A 22,096-nucleotide genomic window follows, 5' to 3' on the forward strand; every position below is an offset into this window, starting at 1 on the left:
CCCAAACCAGCAAATTGACCATTATAAAGTAGCCAGTTAGGATAAAAAGCATCTAGGGAGAACTGGGGTGGGGTGTACACAGCACAATGGGAACAAATGACACTAATTATTAAGAAACATAAGGCAGCAAAAAAGAGTAACATGAAAGGCAGTAGTCACACCTCATTGCCCAGAAGCCCTGCTGCCTAACTGTAAATACGTGGGACCAGCAAAGATGAATGAGTGGAAAAGGAAAGGCCCAATGAACCAATTCCTAAGCCCCCCACCCTATGCATTGCATATTTCAGGGCTGAACTTCAGTATCCAAATCAAATTTCAGGCAAATCAAATTGATGTAAATAAAGGGTGCCAAAGGGGGTTTGTTCCCCATATCCTTTGTGACTCACACGCCCTCTCCCACAATTTGCTCCTAATTCAGGGAGTCAAGCAGGGTGGACTGTGGATTTCATAAAGGGACCTCCTGCCTTTGTTGCCAAGATCTGAGCATTCATTCCAGGGCTACAAATTAAAAGCTCACAAAACCCAAATACGAATCAAACCTAGTCCATACATATAAGCTCTAAGTCCATGTTAGAAAGAGAATTCAGATGGAAGGGCTGGAAATAAAAAAAAAGCTGCACAAAGGAAGCCTCTTTTTTATACATTATGCTTAATCCCTTCCACATTATACAGGAAGCAAGCTTTATTGTCAATATTACAGGATTCCATGTAGAACTTTACCATCTCCGGTCACATAGTAACCAGGGAACTTTTTGAAGTACGTGGTCTCAAACCGCTGGTGGTTTTTGTACACTGTGCGCATTATTCCAGGCCAGGGTTGCTTAAAAACCTAAAAGGAGAGGACAAATAAGAGAACATATTAAATGTGGGTTTCTTTACCATGCCCTTAAATTGCATTGAGCATTCTGTCCTAAGTGAACCTGTGGCTTACTTCCAAAGAATTGTTCCTCTCCTTCCACAAAGGTTTCAATACTGTATAATGCTATGCTCACACAAGGCATTGGGTGTTGGGTCAATATGGGGCATTGGCTCAAATTATGGACTTTGTCCTGGGAGACCTGAGTTCAAATACCCATTCAGTCAAGTTTGCCTCTGAATACTAGTGACTGAGGATCAAGATGAGTTACACACGTCTTGCTGTGAGAACTGGGTTAGACGTACTGTGGGTCTGATACAACATGTATTGTTTAGGCTTAAGATATGCCACTGATAACCGCAATTATAACATGGCATAACCCTGGGAATGTGGTCCTCCCAACTGTTCCATGCTGGAAACAAGCCAGAAACAAGACAATAATCTGGCTTGTCAATGCATGTAAACTAGGGCTTGTGGTTTGTTTCTCTCTACGCAAACCGCAACCTGAAGCCTTTAAGGTCTGTTAGCTCACCAAGAAACAAACTGCCCTCTACAACGTAATTATTAAACGAACATACAGAATGGTATCGTCTTTCATAAATAGAAGCTGGACAGCACCCAAGCAACCCATGCACATTCTTGGCACTTTGACTCTGCTCTGGGCAACGGTCCATTCTGCAGATATATTTTATGATTCTTTGCTCTTGGTGAAAGACAACTTGCAATCTCCTGCGTAAAATCAGCTCAACTCTGATAGTTCAAATCTTCTTCACTCCCAGAGCGAAATTTGATCTGATCAGAGCTGAGCTCAGAACTTATGACAATGCTGAGGTGTTGCCACACTCTGTGCTTAAACAGTAGACCCTTCCAACTTTTTCTGGGGTGTGTGTTTTTGCTTTAGAAAGAGCAGCCGCCAAGGACTCAAATTTTGACTGAGACAGCAGCAGCAATGTGAGAAGAAGGGGCTGAACCCCTGTCCTCTGCACTGCTTTCCCAAACACCATCCCATTCCAAAGCAGCCTGAGAATTAGGCAGGTATTATTCCCACTCTGGTTACCCTATCTGCTAGTGAATATGTATCTTACACATGTATTCGCTAAAAGGCTAACTTTGGGGAACTAGCAATAATAAGTCCAGACACAGTGGTGGTCTGGATGAGGGCCAGTGAACTGAAGCTGAATCCTGGCAAGGTGGAGGGCCTTAAGATGAGTGGTGCCCAGATCCAGGAAATTGGTCAATTGCTAGTTCCAAACAGAGCCACATTTTCTCTGAAGGAACAAGTCTGTAGTCTGGGGTTATACCTGTACCCATCCTTGTCAACTGAGGCCCAAGTAGCTCCAGTGGCTGAGAGTTCCTTTTTCCAGCTTAGGCTGGTACACAAGTTTCAACAGTTCCTGGATACAGATAGCAGTCACAGCAGACTGTGCACTGGTACCCTCAAGAGATTACTGGAACAATCTCTATGTGGGGCTGCCCTAGGTTGCATACTAGAGAAACCAGCATCTAACATGCAACACGTTTATTAAAGTAATACCACTGGCTGCCAATACGTCACTAGGTCAAGCTGAAAGTTTTATTTTTTGTGTGTGTGTGCATGCACACATTCTCTCTCTCTCTCTCTCTCTCTCTCTCTCACACACACACACACACACACACACACACACACTAAAGTATTAAACTTGCTTCTGAAGGAAGTGGTGATGGCCACCAATTTAGATAGCTTTAATAGTATGGAGGATAAGGCTATCAATGGTAACGAGCCATGACTGCTATGCTCTGCTTCCACTGTCTGAAGTAGTTAAGGGACAGATATCCCACACATGGAACTAATGCAAAATGGGAATGACTATATAGAGCCCATGAAGCTCCACACACAGATTGCATTTAGCCAGCAATAAAAACTTCACTTTTTCTTACCAGGTAACCTTCTGCTTCTCCTTCCAGCTCCTCCCCAGACTCGTCCAGCACCGCAGGGACCACCCCAAAGAAAGGAAGCGTCTGCCAAGGAATATTCAGAGTAGGATTTGGAAGAAGTGGAAAATGCAAACTTAAACCCCCAGAGAAAGCAGACATGTGGAAGGTAGAAAATGAACTTTGGACTTGTTTTCACATCTGGGCTAAGTTCTTCCATTCCCATCCCCCAAATAATTCACCGCAGAAGGTTCCATAACTTTTAAGATTACACCCAAAACTTCTGGTCAGCAAACAAGTCAATTTCCAGGAAGGAAAACCGCTATTCACTTAGAGCCTATCATCCCACTTTGGTTTTGCCTTAGAAAATGCTTTAAAACATGCAAGTGTGTATAAAATAATTTGCATTTATCTGCCTGTTTGTGAGAGGATTATTAGTGGAACTCTTGTGCCAAAGCCAAAGGGGGGCGGGGGACAAAAAGTACTGCTGCACAAACAGACGAGAACAATCAGATCTATACTTACAGCTGAACCTGGCTTCATTGGTATGGCAGCAGGGAGAGGAGTTAACACATGGCCACCCTGCAGGATAGAAACCCAAAACAGTCACAACAATGCCAGGCAGTGGGGGAAAAACTGAGTTGTTCTGAGGCACAGCAGGTAGCAGCAATGCATTTCCAAGCAACTGTACTCTTGCTATAGAAAAACTGTAGCAAGTTTGTGGGCAAAAACTCAAAAAAGGTGGAATTCAACTACCGGTAAGTTGTTGAATGTACAGAACGGGGCCTGCTTACTCCGCATACCCCACACACCCCTAAATTGACTCTGGAGGATTGGGGAACCTGCAGAACAGGTTTAGGGGGCATTCAGGGTGGGGGTGGGGAGAAAACCTGACCCCCCCCCACGTACCCCACTTACCATTATATTGAATTCCACTCAAAAAGTGGTATTCATCTAAGTTTGATGCAGAGTAGACTCACTGAAATTAATGGGCATTAATTAAAGTTCATTTACTTCAATTAGCCTACTCTGAGCAAAACCAAGCTGAATGCTGCCCGAAACCTAGTACTTGGGAGAGCACAGGAAAATCCTAACACTCACACAGGCAAATAGACAGATCATTCACAAGACACAAAGGGAACCAAGAACCAAATAACTCACAGTCTCTGTCTGCCAGAAGGTATCCACTATAGGGCATCTTTCTTCGCCAACCACCCTATAGTACCATAGCCAAGCTTCTGGGTTTATGGGCTCCCCAACTGTCCCTAGGATCTTCAGGGACTTCCTGCTGTACCTGCCATAAGAAGCAGATAGGTTTTTAAAGAGAGGGAGGAAAACTCCACAAGAAAAAGATTTGTTTGCAGTTCTAGAGCTAGCCCTTCTAGGAGAGTGCCAAGCAGCGCAAGGAGAACATTGCCAGAAACTGACAAAAGCCTCCTGTCAAGAGCAAGCACAGTAATTGGGGTGAGATTCAGACAGACTTTTTCTAGCAGTCATCAGGGCTTAAACTAAGCACCAAGATCCAGCCAAGTATATTCCCTTCCCTCTTTTCTCACTGTCCTCCCCACATTGTCTTTATATCAGGGGTGCCAACTTAAATAAAATATTGGGGGGGGGGAGGTAAGCCCCGCCCCACAGAATCAGTCGCATGATGTGGTGCATGCACACCATTTAAATGGCAATTTCCATCAACTGGGGGGGGGAGGGCAACCTGCTCATATATTTTATTGGGGGCCCCCGAAAGGACCTTGGTCCCTAGGAGTTGGCCCCTATGCTTCGTATCTTATAGAACAAATGCAAAACAAGAACGCTGTTCCTGAGGAAAAGGCTGGAGGAATTAGCTTTGCTCTAGGGTTCGCTTTTCTCTAGAGTGATGCATGTTTGAGATAACCTGGAAGGTTATTAGCTTAAAGTCCTACTTACTTCCGGACATGTTCATCTCCATACTTCATGAGAAGGCGAATGGCAGTGGGTGCTGTGTAGAACTTGGTCACCTTGTACTTGTCAATGATGCTCCACATACGACCAACGTCCGGGTAAATGGGAAGCCCTTCAAACTGAGAAGAAAACAAGTCGTTTAGCATGCGAAGAAGAAACCCACCACCCCACCTGCTGCTTCCAGCAAGTGGGGTGCAAAAAGTTGCAGCCCTTTAATGCTTCTGTAGCCTAAAGAACGCTACTGAGCACAGTGGTCTTTGGGGACCATTCATGACTTGATTTGAATCAGCAAGACTGCCTGGCTCAAATCAGAAGAAAGTACTTGTGAAGAATGACAGTAAGAAGAACTTGACCAGCAATGAACCTCAGTGCAAACGTGGTTTGGGGAGCCATGGTCATCATCTGTGACCTAACTTGTTTAGCTGCCTTCTTGCCAATGAGGATGTTGCTTGACAAGACCAATACAATTCAACCTTGATCAAGGCACTCATACTTGGTTTGTGTAAGCCTGGCAAGGCTTCTAGTCCCCCCTCCCCTACCCTCATACAGCCCCCACATACCACAGAACTTACTAAGACACTGGTTGCCCCATTTGCCAAAGGTCCGTATGTGAGGTAGGAATGGCCAGTTATCCATCCAATGTCAGCCGTGCACCAGTAGATGTCCTCAGGATGGTGATCAAACACATATTTAAAGGTAGTAGCAGTGAAAATCATATAGCCACCTATTGTATGCACAACACCCTGAAACAAAGAAAACCAGCTGAAAGAAACAGAACATTACTGGCTTGATTTTCATTATATGAGAAAGCATACAGCAACATTGGCTCAGCTAGATTGGTAAAGAAAAAGCGATTTACAGTGGTACCTCTGGTTACGTACTTAATTCGTTCCAGAGGTCCGTTCTTAACCTGAAACTGTTCTTAACTTGAAGCACCACTTTAGCTAATGGGGCCTCCCGCTGCTGCCGCGCTGCCACCGTGCAATTTCTGTTCTCATCCTGAAGCAAAGTTCTTAACCCAAGGTACTATTTCTGGGTTAGCGGAGTCTGTAACCTGAAGCGTCTGTAACCTGAAGCGTATGTAACCCGAGGTACCACTGTATATGTGTTGTATTTGCAATATAGCATTGTGCCACCAGATGGCAGTGTGGAGTCCTATTTTTCTCTACCTGTTTTCCCTGTTTAAATTTACAATGCATTTAACTGAAACACTACTTTGATGTGTCTAGATCCAGCCATTGTTTTACTCAAGCACTACCGCATTGAACAAATACACCAGTTAAACTTCAGCATGAGAGAAGGAAACATATTTTTACTGTATCATTAACCACATTATAACCATAACAATAGTTCTATCACACACAAGGGTAAATGGTATGACTCCCTTTTACAGGGAAACATCACCATGAAGTACTTTTCTTTGCAATGTTTACTTGCAGTGTCATAATTAAATGTGAAAATAGTGGCACCAATCCCAAACACAGCCCTGAGAGGTAACCAATTAGTTCATGTGATATTTTTTTAGTCATCAAACCACTGACCACATAAATTCAGTAAAGTGAGTGCTCTGTACAGCAAGCAGTGAAATAAACACATCAGAGTTTATGCGCAGACTCTTATCTCGTGTGAATTTAAACAGATGTATACAAGGCTTAGGAAGCATATGTTGTTATGAAGAAAGCCTGTAATGTGTGTATGTACTATGTATAGCAAAGACTAAAAAGTATTAGGCTTTCTGTGCCTCCTTCAGTTATTTATGCCAACTGCTGCTCAATAATCGGTGAAAAAATACATGTGGCCAGTTCTGCACCCTGCATGTATTTATATATACACAATGCCACCATTCCAGAATTTCACAGTGGGTCACATGAGCAGAACAAGTCAGACCACTGCTCCATCTTGCCCAATAGCATCTATTTTGACTGGCAGCAGCTAGGCAGGGTTTCTGGGCAAAGAACTTTCACAGTACCTGCTACCAGAGATCCTTTTATGGGGAGATGGGAGGGACTGAACCTGGGACCTTCTGCAGGCAAAACATTCTCTACCATTGAACTTTCCCCCTTCCAAGTAACCTAGAGCACCTGGAATACAAGAGGTCTTGTTACACTAATGTGTAATTAATGTTGCACTAACGTTACAAGTATTTGTAGAGATAGGGCCCATTTCTGGTTCCAGACCAGTACTGTGAAAGCATTAAAAAAGTAAGCATTTGGATCCAAAGCGTCCACACGGCAGAGTGAACAGCAAGCGAGTGTGACTTGACAAGTAAATATTAACTGTTCACTTCATGCTTTGGCACAGGATCAGAATAAAGGAACATACCTTTGGTTTTCCAGTTGACCCACTGGTGTAGAGAATAAACAGTTCGTCTTCCGCATCACACCAGACAGGCTCACACTCCTTGCTAGAATTCTTCATAACGTTGTGCCACCAAAGGTCGACTTCTGAATTCCAAGGTATCTGAAGAAAACCACATAGTAAGAGGCACACATAATACTTAAAAGACAGCAAGATGGTCGGAAAAACCCAGCTTTGGAGCTCTTGCGCTTTAATTGATTATTTTGGCTTCTAAAGCAGAACTCTACTTCACCGTTTCAGCTTTTCTCCTATTTTTAAAAGCGTTTTCCTTTCTTAATAGCTGCAGAAGTACAACTACAGTGTTAACACACCATGACATCTGTTTAAATGAGCAGTTTTGACCTCCTAACCGAAACTGTGGCATCATTAGTTCAACAATCTTAGTGATTCTGCCTTAATAATACTGATCTTATTGTTAAATGCTGTTATTTTTCCAAGTAGCAAACAAAGGCTACTGAACATCTGTCAGAGCCTAAGCAATAGCTACAGGAATGTAGTGCAGGAGAAAATATAATTATTACCAGTAATGCTGTTTATCACATATATATAAACTTGATCTGCAAGTTCTTCACAGTCTTTCATCTATCGTCACAACAATCCAGTAAGGTAGGCTACTCTTACTGGAAGGCTGAAATATAAGCTTGCCCAAGGGTCAAACAAAGTCTCTGGTGGGGGGGGAGGAGAAGCTATTAGAAATCTTTTAACCAACAGCCCTATGGATCAGGAATAATATTCACCAAGTCTGCACGCTTGGCTTTAGTGAATATGAAAGTCTATTATCAGAACAGTTGTGTGCACATCCTAAATTCATATGCAACTATTAATAGTTTTTCCCAGTGCGTGTCTCCCACTGTGTTTCATATAATTATAAACCACTTCAATAATTTGTCTTCCCCTGTATGCGTAACTGTATTTTCATCTTCATGTTTCATGAACAAATAGTTCTTTACAATGGGTAGCATTAGGAAAGCCCCTTAATGAATTTGAACAAATTATCTCAGTGCATTTTAGACAAGTCCTTGAATTTACGCAAGCCAGTTCAACTTCATCTGCTGAGACCAGAGCTATCCAAACCACTTCATTTTGAATGTTCTGTGCATGTGCTGTGGACAAAAGGTGCATAAAAAGAAGCAGTTCAGGAATGGTAAGGAAACCCTCTCACGGCAGTCAAGAATGCCTAAGGGAAATACAAAGGTTTCTGAAATGAAGTACAACACACACTTTAACTCCTGTGCGTTCATGAGCAAAGGCCCTCACCAGTGAAGATCAGCTGATATCAACCATTTTATTCTTGCAGTTTTTATATTCACCTTGGGGGCAATTGTGATGGAGAGGAGGAACATAAATATGTTTTTTAAAAATAAAAATTAGTACATAAATAATAAATCCCCAAATAAAGTAGGTTGGTGTTATGATCCCCAGAGGGGCTATGATTCTGAGACGCAATGATTTGGAAGAGCCACTTAGGGAGTTAATGGCAAAGGGATAATTATAAATATCACACTAAGGTGGCATGCAGCAAATACACCAGGAGTTCCGGCATTTAATACACATGCACAGAGCCATTTTATATGTTCTCTTTATGTAAGTGAAGCACGGTTATTATACATCCATACTAAGGAGAGCAACATGAAGTTCTCTAGACACTGCTGGACTACAGCTCCCATTATCCCTGACGATGCTGGCTGGGACTGAAGGCGGTTGTAATCCAAAATCTAGGGGGCCATCATTCACCAGCCCTGGCTTCAGGCCTTTGAGAAGCCCAATGGCCTGCAGCCATTTATTCTCAGCACAGGTCTAAGTGTCTGTCTATCAGCAATCTCATCATTAACTCCTTCCTAGTTACACCTTGCTACCTGGATGGATACATTAAAAAACATTTAAGTTATGGAGAAACTATACATATCCATATTCTGGTGCTAAAAGTATTACTGTGGATGAAGTGTCATTTATTTATATGGGACCTAACTTCCAAAAGAACCTCTATTTGGTGTTCCAGATGAAGATGGTTGGAGAACAGCTCCCAATGAGCTAAGCAGAAATATCATTACAACGAACAGCTCAGCAACCCACCATTGGTGGGCAAAATGTAAACATCAAACTAGTGTTTCCTAAGCTGACAGGTGAAGTGGAGCATTTTTAAAACTATGAGCATTACCCACTCCAGAGGAGCCCTCACCATGTTTCTTTATGTTTTGCTGCTGCAAGTTTCCCCTTCTCAATGGAAGGGGGCCATTTCAAGCATTTTAAGCTACACTGGGCACAACTGGATCATTCAATTGCACCCAATATGAAGAAACAGCAGAATTAACTGCCCCAGCAGAAGCTGATTGGAAGTAGACAAGGCTGGAGCAGTATGCTTGTAGAGGTGCAGCAGGTAGCCTCCATGTGGGCGAGTGCTTTGGGCTCACAGAATTCTCTTATTTTTAATGAATATATCCTCTATAGCACACTATCCGTTCTCTCATGACAACAGTGCACCCTAGTAGGTATTAATGCAAAGGCAATGCTTATAGAACAGTGAGTCTGGATTCTTGAGTGTGTATCATGTAAGCTGAAACTGCTACATAGCTCCTCGCCTGGTTACATCAGGCTTAACTATAAGATGATTTCAGTACAAAGCCAATATTGCAAACCCCACTTTGAAGTTGGCTTGAGCAAACAAAACAAGTCAATACAAAATAGTTTTAAAGAGTGATTAGGTGAAACAAGCATTCTTGTTGAAATGAAACAAATACAGTGTCGTGTACCCAATTTTCATTGAATTTTTAAAAATCTTTGAAAATCCCAGTCTAGGGAGCTGATGGGTGGTGAGGTGGGGAAGAGAAACACAGTCAAAAGGCTGTTGTGGAAAGTTTGCGTAAGGCGTAACAGTATTTGTGCTACCAGGAACAGGATATCCTCATGCAAATTTCTATAGGACTCTCACCCCCCCTTTGCACAGCCTAACGTGCAGTGCCAAAGCTGGTAAATTTTTGGAAAGGAGCCATAAAGCCACCTTTCAGAAAAAGCAGCAGCTTACCTGTATAGCTAAGCTTTTCCCCCCTACACTTTTAACAAAAGAACATGTGAGTTGCAATTTTTGAATAATCTCCTTCCCTGTGAAGAACAGTGATGAAAGGTTAATATTAAAAGCTGATACAGCACCAGTGTGTCTTGCAGCATGTATTGAAGTCTACTGAAAAAAAAATACTGAGCAAGTTTTCAATACAAGTCTTTCAGTGTAATGCTATGATATGTAAGCAGGAAAACTGCCCAGGGCAAGGGTGCAAGCTCAGAATGCAAAATGTAGTCACATGTCTATGCTGTCAGTCTGCATCCAACTCACCGTCCACCTGGTGTGGGGGCAGCTGGCCTAGAGCTTGCACAGTTGGTAGGGTGTTTGGCAGGGGCTGTTTGTTCAAAGCATGATGCTCAGTCTGTGGGGCACACGCTGCTGACCAGCAGAACCTTGCACTGGTGATGTGGTGGCAATCAGTAGTAACTGTCACTGCTGCATATACTAATGGATAGAGTGCTAGGTGCATATTGAGGAGTATCTGCATCACACTGCCTTTGCCTAGAGGCTACACCTTCTGGAGCCTGTATGCGCTCTATCATTCTCCGCTCAAAGACTGTATCCAAATCCTTGCTTGGAATGCTTACAGCTTGAGAAGAGTACACAGCAGTTAAGTTAAGCATGAAGGTTACACAAAACCATGCTCACTTTCCAAATATCAAGCAACAAGCCAATTCCCAGAAAAGACAAAACCTCTGGAAAATAATATCAAGAAATTACTAGTAATAGAATTACTAATCAAGGATTAGTAACAGAAATCTCCTTGTACAGGAAAGCTGGTGGCAAAATCTTCGTTCTTGTAGAATCGTTTTTCAACACAACCTTGTTGCAGAGGAGCAACCATTTTGATCGGATTAAGCCAGCTAAGAAGGGAAAAGAGTACAACAAAGGCAAGAGCCACATCTCCGCCTGTTACATACAATAGTAATCATTTGGTACAATGCTGGTGGAAGCAGAGCTGGCTCAGCTGCCAGGCTGGAAGCATGAGATGGGCTACTTCACAAGCCCATAGAGCTGCTTTAAGGTGAAGAAATGGGGTCTGAGCACAGAACTCCTGGAAGCTGCACCAAGCCATTCAGTGTGTGAACATGCTGTGCATCATGTAACCCCGTTTCAGGACCCCAGCTGTGCTTATTTCCTAAGAGACATCACAAGGACCCGCATTCCTCCACCACCCCTTGACATTTTCTGTTGGTTTTGTGTAAAATCCCTTTTACGTTTCATGTGCATATACAAGGAGATACTAAGAAAGTGTTAGAACTACAACAGAGTCACTGTCCCTCCCAAACAATCCCAGGCCATGGCATGTATCGCAACGCTCCCTTCCAACCCTTGGGACAGTGATGTCTATGACTAACATGCAACTGATGGAAGTGGGGTTAGGAGGCCACACTGTGCCGTGCAGTGAGAGTGAGAGCAGGTAAGTGAGGAGGAGTGCTGGAAAGGGAAAGCAGAACAGAGGGGTGCCGAGAGAAAGCTTCTGCTACACAGTAAATACCTTGGGATGGACTCTCTTTGAGCTCTCAGTCTTTTTTTCCTGTTAAAAATTTACAAAGATATAAGATTTGAGAAGTGGAAGAGTTGTGCTAGGGCGCCTATACCTTTTAAAATACCATGCTGGCAAGGAAAGACATGATGCAGCTGAGAGGGTGCACATCATGGCTGCAGAAGCGCATCTTCTTGGACGCTAAAGATGAGCTGCAAAGCATGGGCTCAGGCAACGGGTCAATCCCTGACAATGCTTCTTGGCTGTTTCCATTTCAGAGCTTTTCTTCCTGCATACAAGAGCCCAGGCTGGTCCTCTAGCCTGTGCTTTCCAATGCAGGATGAAGCCATGGAAAAGCAGTTCTTATACTGCTAAGGTAACACAAAAGGGGCACCTGCAATAGGCTTGTAATGAACTAATGCAAAACAGCCAAAGAGAAATGGGTTTCACTCAGTGCTCTGCAGAGAGCCAGATCAATGTGAAGACCAAGAAGCTGAACAGGTATAAAAAGGGGGCAGAACAGGATTTGCCCTAGTATGACGTGTCCTTGCTAGTTCACTAAAAAAGAAGCAACTTTCATCAATGCAGCCATTGTTAATACATTGCTCATCAAACAATGTGAACAAAGTATTCACTGCCCATATACTGGCAGTAGTTTGTTCCATTGCTAGTCTGGATGCAGGTTTCTGAAATAGCTGAAGCTTCTGGACCAGAACCAAGGGCAGAACCACATAACCTCAATTCCAAGCACTGTTCACACTGGGCATTACAATATATTGTAATACAGAATAGCCTCTAGAGAAGGTTCACTTGGCTCTCCAACAGGATTGTGGCTAAGTTGAAGTATCTCCAGCACAGAAACCTGGCACCGGAAACCTCTGCACTTACAGAAGCTATCCAGAAAATATTATTCCTTCTTATTTCCCCTGGTGCTGTGATAAAGGAATCTAGTTAGCACTGGGTGTTTACAGGAACAGCACAAGAGCTGCGGAGGGTAGTGGAAAGATAAACTGATTAGTTTGTAGAAGGCAAGGTGGACATTGGGTTACAACTTATTTGTAAGATAAGTGGGATGGGTCCAAGCAACAGTGAAGTGCTCTGGGAAGTTTGCATGGCAAGGGATAATGTTACTGTGCCAATGGATTTGCAACCTGAGGGTTTCCCAGATCATAAACCAACAGTAAAAGCAGGAACTATCTCAGAGTTATGCTCAAATTAGTTCCTCTTTTTTTGCAGGAATCCATACAAACATAACAGAAAGACAGGTAACCTTGCTGTAGTGCAAGATGAAGAACTTGTTGCCCTCCAGATATTGTTGGACTATTGCTACCATCAGTCCCAGCCAGCATGGTCAATGGTCAGGGATTATGGGAGCTGCAGCCCAGAAACCTTTGGAGGGGCATAGATTCTGCACTCTTACTGTAATGGAAATACCTGTGATTCCCATCCATATTCTGATTGTAAATACAGCTTGCATACTGCAAGCATTGATAAATTTCACAGAAAAAAAGCCCTGGTCCAATCTAAACCTAGTTCAAGAGCATGGTGAGAAGCCCACCTACAGCTTATTTCATTGCATAGGTGACTCTGTTAGTGTGCTTGCTGCTCTCACAAAGAACAACTTTATGCTTCAAGTTTAAAGAAAATATGCACACAATAATGTCCTGTTTTCAGGCCTTTAATTGTATCATGGACTAAACACATGTTAGCTTTTAGATTTCTATCTGTGGTGGAAGTAACTTAATTTTGCTATGTAAGTGAGAAAAGGCCCATATGTCTTTTAGCACCATAAAAGTTTTAAAGAATAAACTTTTCTAGAATGGCAGGACACTGGGGGTGGGGAAGAGCAAGGAAGAAGTGTAACTTTGCTCCATTTTTCTGTTTTCTGCTGAAGGACGTGATGATAAGTCTCATGATCCAGTAGTGAAGCTTGCCCAGGAAAGTAAACTTTTAAAAGCACAAATCTTCGGCGGCAACGATATCACAGGCACTATCCAGTGAGTGGGTATGATTGTTATACAGCCATATCGCACATAACAATCTCAATTGCAAGGCAAGGGCTATTTGGGAGAAAACAGCATTTCTTCCTGGCAATGCTAAACAGTTCTGCCTAGTTCTCTACAATGCAGGCAGATGCACCAGGAGCAAAACAAATCTTAACTCCCGATGGCAGAATAATTAGAAACATGCCATCATCTCTCTCAAATAAGGAAAAGCTGCTCAAGCCCTTAAACAGGTCCTTCACCCATTTACAACAGGAAACTCACCTGCACACTCTGGCAGATTCTCTTGAGAGGTGGAGACTTGCTGCTTGGCCCATCCAGCACCAGTTCTTCCCTTCCTAAATGCTTGACCACAATGCACCTTCGCAGAGGGGCATCCCTACAAGGAGAGGGAAGATGAAGTCACGAGCCCAAGCTATTTTAATGGAAAACACAAAAATTCCAAGAAGAGAGTCTAGGTCATTTGCTTGAACAAGTTTGAACTGGCTGGATAAATTATATTGATCAACCAAGTTCTACCACTAAATTGCTAAGCACTCTTTACTGTGGGGTGCTACTTCATTGGATGGAAAAACCACTTTCCTATCAGTCATCTGGTGTCATCATGGTGTCATCATGGTGTCATCATGATGTCATCATTATGTCATCATTATGTCATCATGATGTCATAAGTAGAACTGATAAAAATCTAGTCAAACAGTCAAAAAAGACCCCCACCCCTGTGCTAAACCATAGGTTCCAAACACTCTTCCAAACAAAATAAAAAAATTCCTTCCAGTAGCACCTTAAAGACCAACTAAGTGAGTTCTTGGTATGAGCTTTCGTGTGCATGCACACTTCTTCAGATACACTGAAACAGAAGTCACCAGACCCTTCTATATAGTGAGAAGGTGGGGAGGGGTATTACTCAAAAGGGTGGTGGGATTGGGTGATTGGCAGATAGCTGTGAAGAGCCTGCTGACGACTCTTAACGACTGCAATAGGTCTTACAGGAAAAAGCAAGGGGTGTCTAACAGAATGTCTAACTTTTGTATGCAAACAATGGTTTGTCAGTTCAGACACAACATTTAACCATAGGTAAGCTTTTGTACCCATGGCTTGATAATGTCTGAACTGAGTTGTTCAAGTGGGGATATGTTTTGACTTCCTGCCCTAATTAATTGTTGACAAATATTTTGTGCTGGAAAGTCAGCAACTTCCATTTCAGAAGTAGTTAACCAGATAGGGGAGAACAAATGCTTACAAGAAAGGTTATTATAGTTCTAAACAAAATGTTGTGGGGTGGACAGAGTGAGCATCTTTCAAAAGGAGTGTATTTACACGGCACATAATTTCCCCAGCTTTATTTCTATCCACACCTCTGTGCCAGGGATGCTATAGTGTTTAAGACCACAACTGCATGCGTTCACATTCACAAAGAAACAAATACTTTCAAAGGGAGTCTGACTTACTTGTCTTTACATTTCTGCAAGGCATCATCTGCTATCTGCTTCAGGTTAATCAGCTTATCACCTCTATAAAAGGCATCTACAAAGAGTAAGCAAATCATTAAACTGGCTCACCAGAACAGCCTGCAAGCACTTGAAGGTCACAAGAAGAAAGGGACAGCTTGGTTTAAAGGAAAGGATGGAAACAATGGAATTAAGAGAAAGTTTGCTAAAGTGAAGACCAATCATGGTCACAGTAGAGGCCTCTCTGGTAAGGATTTGAAGTCTGTGACCCTCCATATGTTGTGGGATTCCCTCTCCTATCAAGTCCAGCCAGCATGGTCAGTGACATAAGAATATAAGAATAGCCTACTGGCTTGCAAGTATGGCATCTAGAATAAGAAATCAAGATGATAAACAGATGAGAAGTGAGTGGGAGTATTTAGGGGATTATTTACAAAAAAATGATCTCAAATATAAATTCCAGGTTTGGGATACCAAACCAACCAACAGTTGATAATATAAAAGTTATGTCAATGGGAAAAATAAGGTGAATGAATTAATGTATATGCAGCTAAGCAAGATGTACAAAGAACTGTCATGGAGTGCCGGGTGGGGAGTCTAAAAAAGAACTACTGTATAAGAATGGAAAATGATGTAATTGCAAAACGGAAAATCTAAAAAGAAGAAGAAAAAGAATATAGCTTGCTGGATCAGACCAATGGCCCATCTAGTCCAGCTTCCTGTTCTCACAGTGGCCAAGCAGATGCCTGTGAGAAACCCAAAAACAGAACATGAGCACAAGAGCATTCTCTCCTTCTGTGGGTTCCAGAAATCAGTATTAGGAAGACTTGCTGCCTCTGACTGTGGAGCTAGAGCACAGCCATCATGGCTGGTAGCCCTTGATAGCTTTCTCCACAAATGTGCAATGCTGAGAGTTGCACTTCAACTGCAGGCTTTCCATCCCTGCTTTATGTAATAAATGAAACCTACCTTACTGAAAGGGCCTCAGGTTTCAGTGCCTGCCCAGCACATTTTGCTGCAAAGGACAAGATGGCACTCCCATTCAACTGGACTGGCAGCTCAATCTTACTTAAATATTTGCAACAGGACAGTGCCCACCATTTCACCCAAGAACAGCAGGCCACTTTACAGGGTGCAGGACAGGCTGTGTGCCACACACAGCTCTGCCCTCCAACTGAATGGAGATGGTTGGAGAGCTCCACAAGAATGGCTGGGTGAGGGGTTGATGCTCCTCCTGAGGTGGTTACATCACTCTGTATAATGGTAGGGCCAACCTTGTATGTTTACAGTGAGCAATAATCTTGGAAGTGTTCTATGGGGAACAATTAGAAGGAAGAAGATTTTACAGGACTTTCCCCTGTTTTAGTTCGACATGATGTAGCAAGTGGCAGGAGACTAATATACAGATCTTGGAGATCTTGATTTATTGTGTTACAAAATTAAACAGAAACAGTTTGAACTGTTAAGTTAATGCATGCTTTCAGAATGTGGAAATTCCTTTATTTTTATTTATCTGGCATGGAAAGCCAAACTGAATGTCAAATCATGAACTAAGAATGCAATCCCATGCATATATCTAGTTAGAATTCTCCCACTCTTTTCAGCGGGGTTTTTCCCTAGGCAGCTGCATAGGATTGCAGCTTAAAAACTATATCCAGAACTGCATCCAGGAAATCTGACACAATTTTTGAAACCACTTGTAGCAACAGAAACCATCAAACAAAGTGGAAGGATGCTTTTCGATAATGAAACTCCACCTTATCAGGAAACGGATCTATTGCCCACAGCTTGTGCCCTGACAAAACATATCCCTGGACTGCAGTTCAACCCAGTAATAGCTCCTTCCTAGTAAGAGGAAGAGCATAAAAAGTTGGCCGAACATGGGGTTTTTTCATTAAAAGGTCAATCTTGTTTGCAAAGTATTCTGATAAGATTAAGGGCCCTGCAGTTTAGAAGAGAACTGTTTTACCTGCAGTGATGAGAAGTGAGCAGTGGGAATCAAGGATCCTTTCACAGAGAGATTCTGCCGAGAAACCTGCAAACTAAAAACAAGAACACACGGTTAATCACACTTGCAATTGTGAACAGGGACTCAACAAATGGCACTTTTACAATATATTAGCGCCATAACTTTTCCAAAAAGCTATTCTAGAGTGCTCTAGAGTTCCTTGGATAATTACCAAGGTTTTTTTTCCAAAGAGAATTGCATATATATTTCATTGAAATATAGTTTGCCCATGGCTACCAGTCTTCTGCAATGTGCAGCTTTGCTGACACCCCCACATGTACAGACCATGCCTTGGAACGCTCTGCAGAATCCTCTGCAATGCTCAGGGAGTGGGGTGGCAAATGTCAACATGGAAAATATTCTCTAGAAACCTAAGCTTAAAAATCCTTAAACTGGAAAACAAGATTCCACCCCCCCCCCAAAAAAAAAACCCAGTTCAGGGACACAAAGTTAGCTTAATTCGGGTTGCTATCTGCTACAAGCACTGTTCATTTCAATCTGCAGCCAGTGCTGCACAAGAACAGAAATCACACCAGAAGTAATTGCTCCTTCCTACCACAATGGAATGAACTGCTCCAATTCTGGCACAGGCTAGCATGGCTACCACCAGCTCAATGATCATTGGCATGTAGATAGAAACTCTGTCTCCTTTCTTTATGCCTGTGAAAGAGAAAGAGATGTTTCTCATGCCAGACAGCGGACACTGGTTTTGCCATTCAGCCACTGTGTATTCCAAGAGAAAGAACAAAGCTGGAAAAAACAGAGAAGTCAGGAGGCTCAAAAACACAAGCATACAATTCCTGAAAGATCAGAAGTGTATGCATGACAAACAAAACTTGGGGGGGGGGGCGGGACTTGGGATCATGGGATCTGCCCTGGGGTTACCAATGAAAGAGAAGCATATTTGTGGCTGAATTTAGAAGGGCATATTTGCTTCGAAGACGTTGCCAGTGGTATCAAGGGATGGCACTACAGAATAAAATGCTGTTAATATGTTTTCTTCAAGCCACAGCCAAGAAGAGGAAGCACACTGATCCTTCATTTCCATGTTGCTTTGCAAAACACTAACAAGTTAAATTCTCGCAACAGCCCCAGTAAAAAGTGCAACTATCTCTTCAGTGGAACCAAGTCACCATTTTGTATTTAGAAGTTTCTAAGGCTAGGTAGGATATGCTTCTATTTAAACATTTTAGAATATAAATATACCAAAGGGTTCTCTTGCTGGTCAGATGTATCTAATATGAAATGTCATATGCAAACATTTGTTACATTTTACTTTCCTTTGAAAAAGATAACTTTATATTAACAGCATTCTATTTTGTAGTTCCAGCCATTGATACTACTGGCAACATTCCTTCAATCACCTGATATTTGTTTTTTAAAGCTGGATAAAACTTTATTTGACCACACCTTGCCACAAATTCACGAGCCACATGTCACTATGTTTGTCCGATAAAAACAAGCAAACAAATAAGAACAATCATTGGTGCTTTCACTGATACCTATCCATATATTCCGCATATTTTACATTTGTTGCTAGCATTGGTTTCTGCCCTGCATAATAAATTATATTTCTTCATGTTCTGTACATAAACATTATGCCACATCTGTATAAAATAAGACATATCAATGGAGGTATGCAAAATCAGAAGGGCGAGCAAGAGGACATTGATTAAAAAGTATTGCAAAGATGGTTAAACATACAAATATACAGAATCAAATAATAATAATTTACAAACCTGAATATGCAAAGTTGCAGATAATCTTATCAGAGTACATTTTAACAAAAATTCTGTTTAAGCCCCAGTTTGGAAGGAACAGATGCTTCTGCTCAGAAACAATGTTGGGATGGATGTGGTGCAGTTTTATATTTAATATAAAAATATACTGCAAGTATGTGTGTGTGTGTGTCCTTCTTTGTACAAATTATTACAAAGCTGTTTTGTTTTAAGAGTCACAAAGATCAAGTTAGTTTAGCACACATCTGTAATCCATTTCCAGCATTTATCATCACAATTCTGCCCTTCTACCAAGTTGTGGAGGAGAGGTGGGGTCTTGACCTTCGTATTATACTTCTGAAGCAATCCTATAAGCTGCAGCATGATATCAAATGAAATCCCCCCTCTCAGCTCAAAATGAAAGTGCAGCCTGATCTGCATTGCTCTGCACTTGGGAGGTGCAGCACAACTGTAAAAAAAAAAATCCCACAACTTCTTCCCCAATTTCAGGCTTGGATGGCAAGACCTGTTACACTCATCAGAGAAAGGAAGGATGCTTTCTGAGGCAAGCAAATTTGCAGACTCCCGCAGAGTCCGATACCTTGCTCCTGAAGAACATTGGCAAACTGGCAGACTTTACTCAGCAATTCACTGTACGTGATCGTCATGGACTCCCCTGGTTCATTCCCCTCCCTACAAGGGGGAAAAAAAGGATCAGTTATGAACACAGACACTCAATGACAAACTATGACTGCACAGTCTGAACAGCAAATATAGCTCACCCACATTTCTCAAAGGGGCACAAAGGACAAAACCTGCAGAAAGTGTGATAGGTAAATTCCTTATCTTGTCATATTTCTAGCCTTCTAGAAAAATACAGCAGAAGACACCGAAAAGACAAGTGGGCACCTAAAGCTGTTAGCCATGGTTTCCCAGTTCAGATATAATGAAAAACTCGAGTTAATTGAAGACTTCTTGGTTTGATTGTCTCCCAGAAGACATTTTTTTTCCTGTAATCTATATGTTATGCAGACTTATTAAAATTGGGGGTTGGGGGGTTTTTCCTACTATACAGGAATGAGCGAAGGGGTTGTACACCCACTGCCAAGGCCCATTCATGTCTCAACTTATTAAGCTAAGATAGTATCATTCTTAATGAAGATAGGTTAATGACTGTAATTAGTCTGGCTGTTGGCAGATCACAGAACCCTTTTCACCAGTGGTTGGGAACCTCCAGCCTACAGGCCTAATTTTAGCCCACAAAGCCATTTCCTCCAAACAATACCCATCTGCCCCACACTTGACATCAGGTGTTGCATCAGGTGTGGGGCAGGTAATGACATGGTTCGAAAAGGACAATTAGGAGCTTAAACTGCATTCCTAACTGTTACTTAGCAAGCAGGATCACCAACTGCACCGATCAACACTGACAGAGCTTTTTTTGAAGCTGACAGCCAATGCCATTGTGATATCAGGCAGGGAGCCTCATGCAACTATATATAAAAAAATTGCCCACATGAGTGAAGGTAAGTTTCTGCTCTGGCCCTCAGAGTGAAAAAAGGTCCCATAAACCTACTTTTTGCTCATGGCCAAGTGACATGCCTAAGGTTTCGCCATCACACTTCTAGATTTGACTTCCCTGTCCCTCAGCATTCAAACTGGCTCTAACATTGTCAGCTGCAGCTCATGTGAGCCAACTCTCAGTTGCCTTCAGCCAGGTGAAAGCACAACAGCTGGCATTTGGGAAAACATTTTTTTTTCAAATTCCTAAGCACAAGATTCAAAATTTTAGGCACCAGCATTAAGTGCCAGATTTGGGCAATGACAGAAACAGCAAATATTTGGTGCTGGTACAAGGGCAGCATGCTAGATTGGGTGCTGAACACTTTCTAGCACCACCACCAAAACCTCCCCCTGCCCTCACCTTTCCAGAAGGAAAGGCTAGTGAGGAGAGTGACCAGTTGGGGACCCCTACTGCTCTGAACACCTTCCATCTATGTCCAGTCTTCCTCTGCCCACCTTTCCTGATATAGAGCAGGAAAGACTGTCAAGGATGGGGGTGTTGAGATGCATGCTGTTTTGGCTCTCAATGGCTTGAGAAATATAGGGAAGGTCAGCAGCTCAGTGGCAGATCATCTGTTTCATCGCATGTAGAAGGTCCTAATTTCAATCCCTGTCATCTCCAGGTAGGGATGGAAGAGATCCCTGCCTGAAATACTAGAGATCCACTACTAGTCTGTATCTCTAGATATTTCTAAAACACCTCCAGACACCTTAACTTGTAGCTGCTAAACAACCCACAGCCTCTTTCCCAGCCATGAAGCTAGAGAGAGGGTAGCTCAACCACCAAAGTTACCATCCTCTTGTGGGTCTTTTCTGCTTAGAACGTGCCCTTAACTGACATGCTTAAACTTACTTTTTAAATACAAAAGTGGAGACAGCAGATGAAGTGGACTCTTAATGGCAAAGAAGGGAAAATCCTCAATCTCCCCTGCCCCAGAGGTACAGAGACCCTGGACGTAATCAAATATGTAATATAAATTATCTAAATACTAAAGGGCATAGCTCAAGACCACAATGTAACTAAGAACCTTTACCTGAGGCCTCTAGGCCAGCGGCAGGGAACCTGTTGTCCTTCATATGTGGCTAGACTACAACTCCCATCATCCACTGGGCATGCTGGCTGGCTGATGGAAGTCCAACAACATCTGGAGCAGACTGGCTTGCCACTCCTTCTCTATACCTATCTGTTGCACAAGAATGTGGCACACGATGAATAAAAGATTTGGCACGTCTTACTCTCCCCGCTCCCAGTAAGGCGTCACTCTGTTCTCCCTTGTCAAAAGGGCAAATGGGTTAGACGTCACATGTTAAAACCCCAAAGATCCTCAAGTCACAGCTTATTTGACTGCAGTGGCGGCTAGAATATTCCACAATAACCCGAGCCCCCATTTGAAGCATGAAATGGTTTCATGTTTAATTTATGTTCTCTTACACAATGCAACTGCAACACATTGCACACCCATTCCCTCCCCTGGGCACATACACTGCTAAGAACCTATTTGCTCACAGCTAGGGTGAGGGCTGATGGTGTAAGATGAGCTGAGTCCAGCCTAGCAAATCAGACAGGGAGAAGGGGGTTCCACCCTGTCCTCTGTAGAGAGCCAAATCAATGTAAAGACCAACAAGCTAAATGGGCAGAAAAGAATATTGAAACAGAATTTTCCCCAGTATGAATTTTCCTTGCTAGTTCACAGAAAGAAGCAGCAATTTTGCATTTCATCAATAAGGTGATTGTTAGGATGTTGC

The 22,096-nt window shown here is 42.5% G+C and overlaps 1 protein-coding gene across 2 annotated transcripts in view; it reads right to left on the reverse strand.

Annotated features, from left to right (window-relative positions):
• The window catches only part of ACSS2 (acyl-CoA synthetase short chain family member 2), a 50,213-nt gene that overhangs the window by 7,307 nt on the left and 20,810 nt on the right, over nt 1-22,096 (reverse strand). Inside the window, exons 3-15 of one of the 2 annotated variants that reach the window (XM_079979226.1) lie at nt 19,389-19,480; nt 17,626-17,729; nt 17,031-17,103; nt 15,062-15,137; nt 13,875-13,989; nt 11,620-11,658; nt 7,028-7,165; nt 5,278-5,448; nt 4,691-4,824; nt 3,929-4,061; nt 3,293-3,349; nt 2,774-2,854; nt 721-829 (exon numbers count right to left, since the gene is read on the reverse strand). In XM_079979226.1, the coding sequence (XP_079835352.1) occupies nt 721-829; nt 2,774-2,854; nt 3,293-3,349; nt 3,929-4,061; nt 4,691-4,824; nt 5,278-5,448; nt 7,028-7,165; nt 11,620-11,658; nt 13,875-13,989; nt 15,062-15,137; nt 17,031-17,103; nt 17,626-17,729; nt 19,389-19,480 (1,322 nt within the window). The remainder of the gene's footprint in view (nt 1-720; nt 830-2,773; nt 2,855-3,292; nt 3,350-3,928; nt 4,062-4,690; nt 4,825-5,277; nt 5,449-7,027; nt 7,166-11,619; nt 11,659-13,874; nt 13,990-15,061; nt 15,138-17,030; nt 17,104-17,625; nt 17,730-19,388; nt 19,481-22,096) is intronic. The other variant, XM_079979227.1, reaches the window with a different exon arrangement.

This window comes from Podarcis cretensis (genome assembly GCF_951804945.1).
Source record: "Podarcis cretensis genome assembly, chromosome: 6".
Lineage (NCBI taxonomy): Eukaryota > Metazoa > Chordata > Lepidosauria > Squamata > Lacertidae > Podarcis > Podarcis cretensis.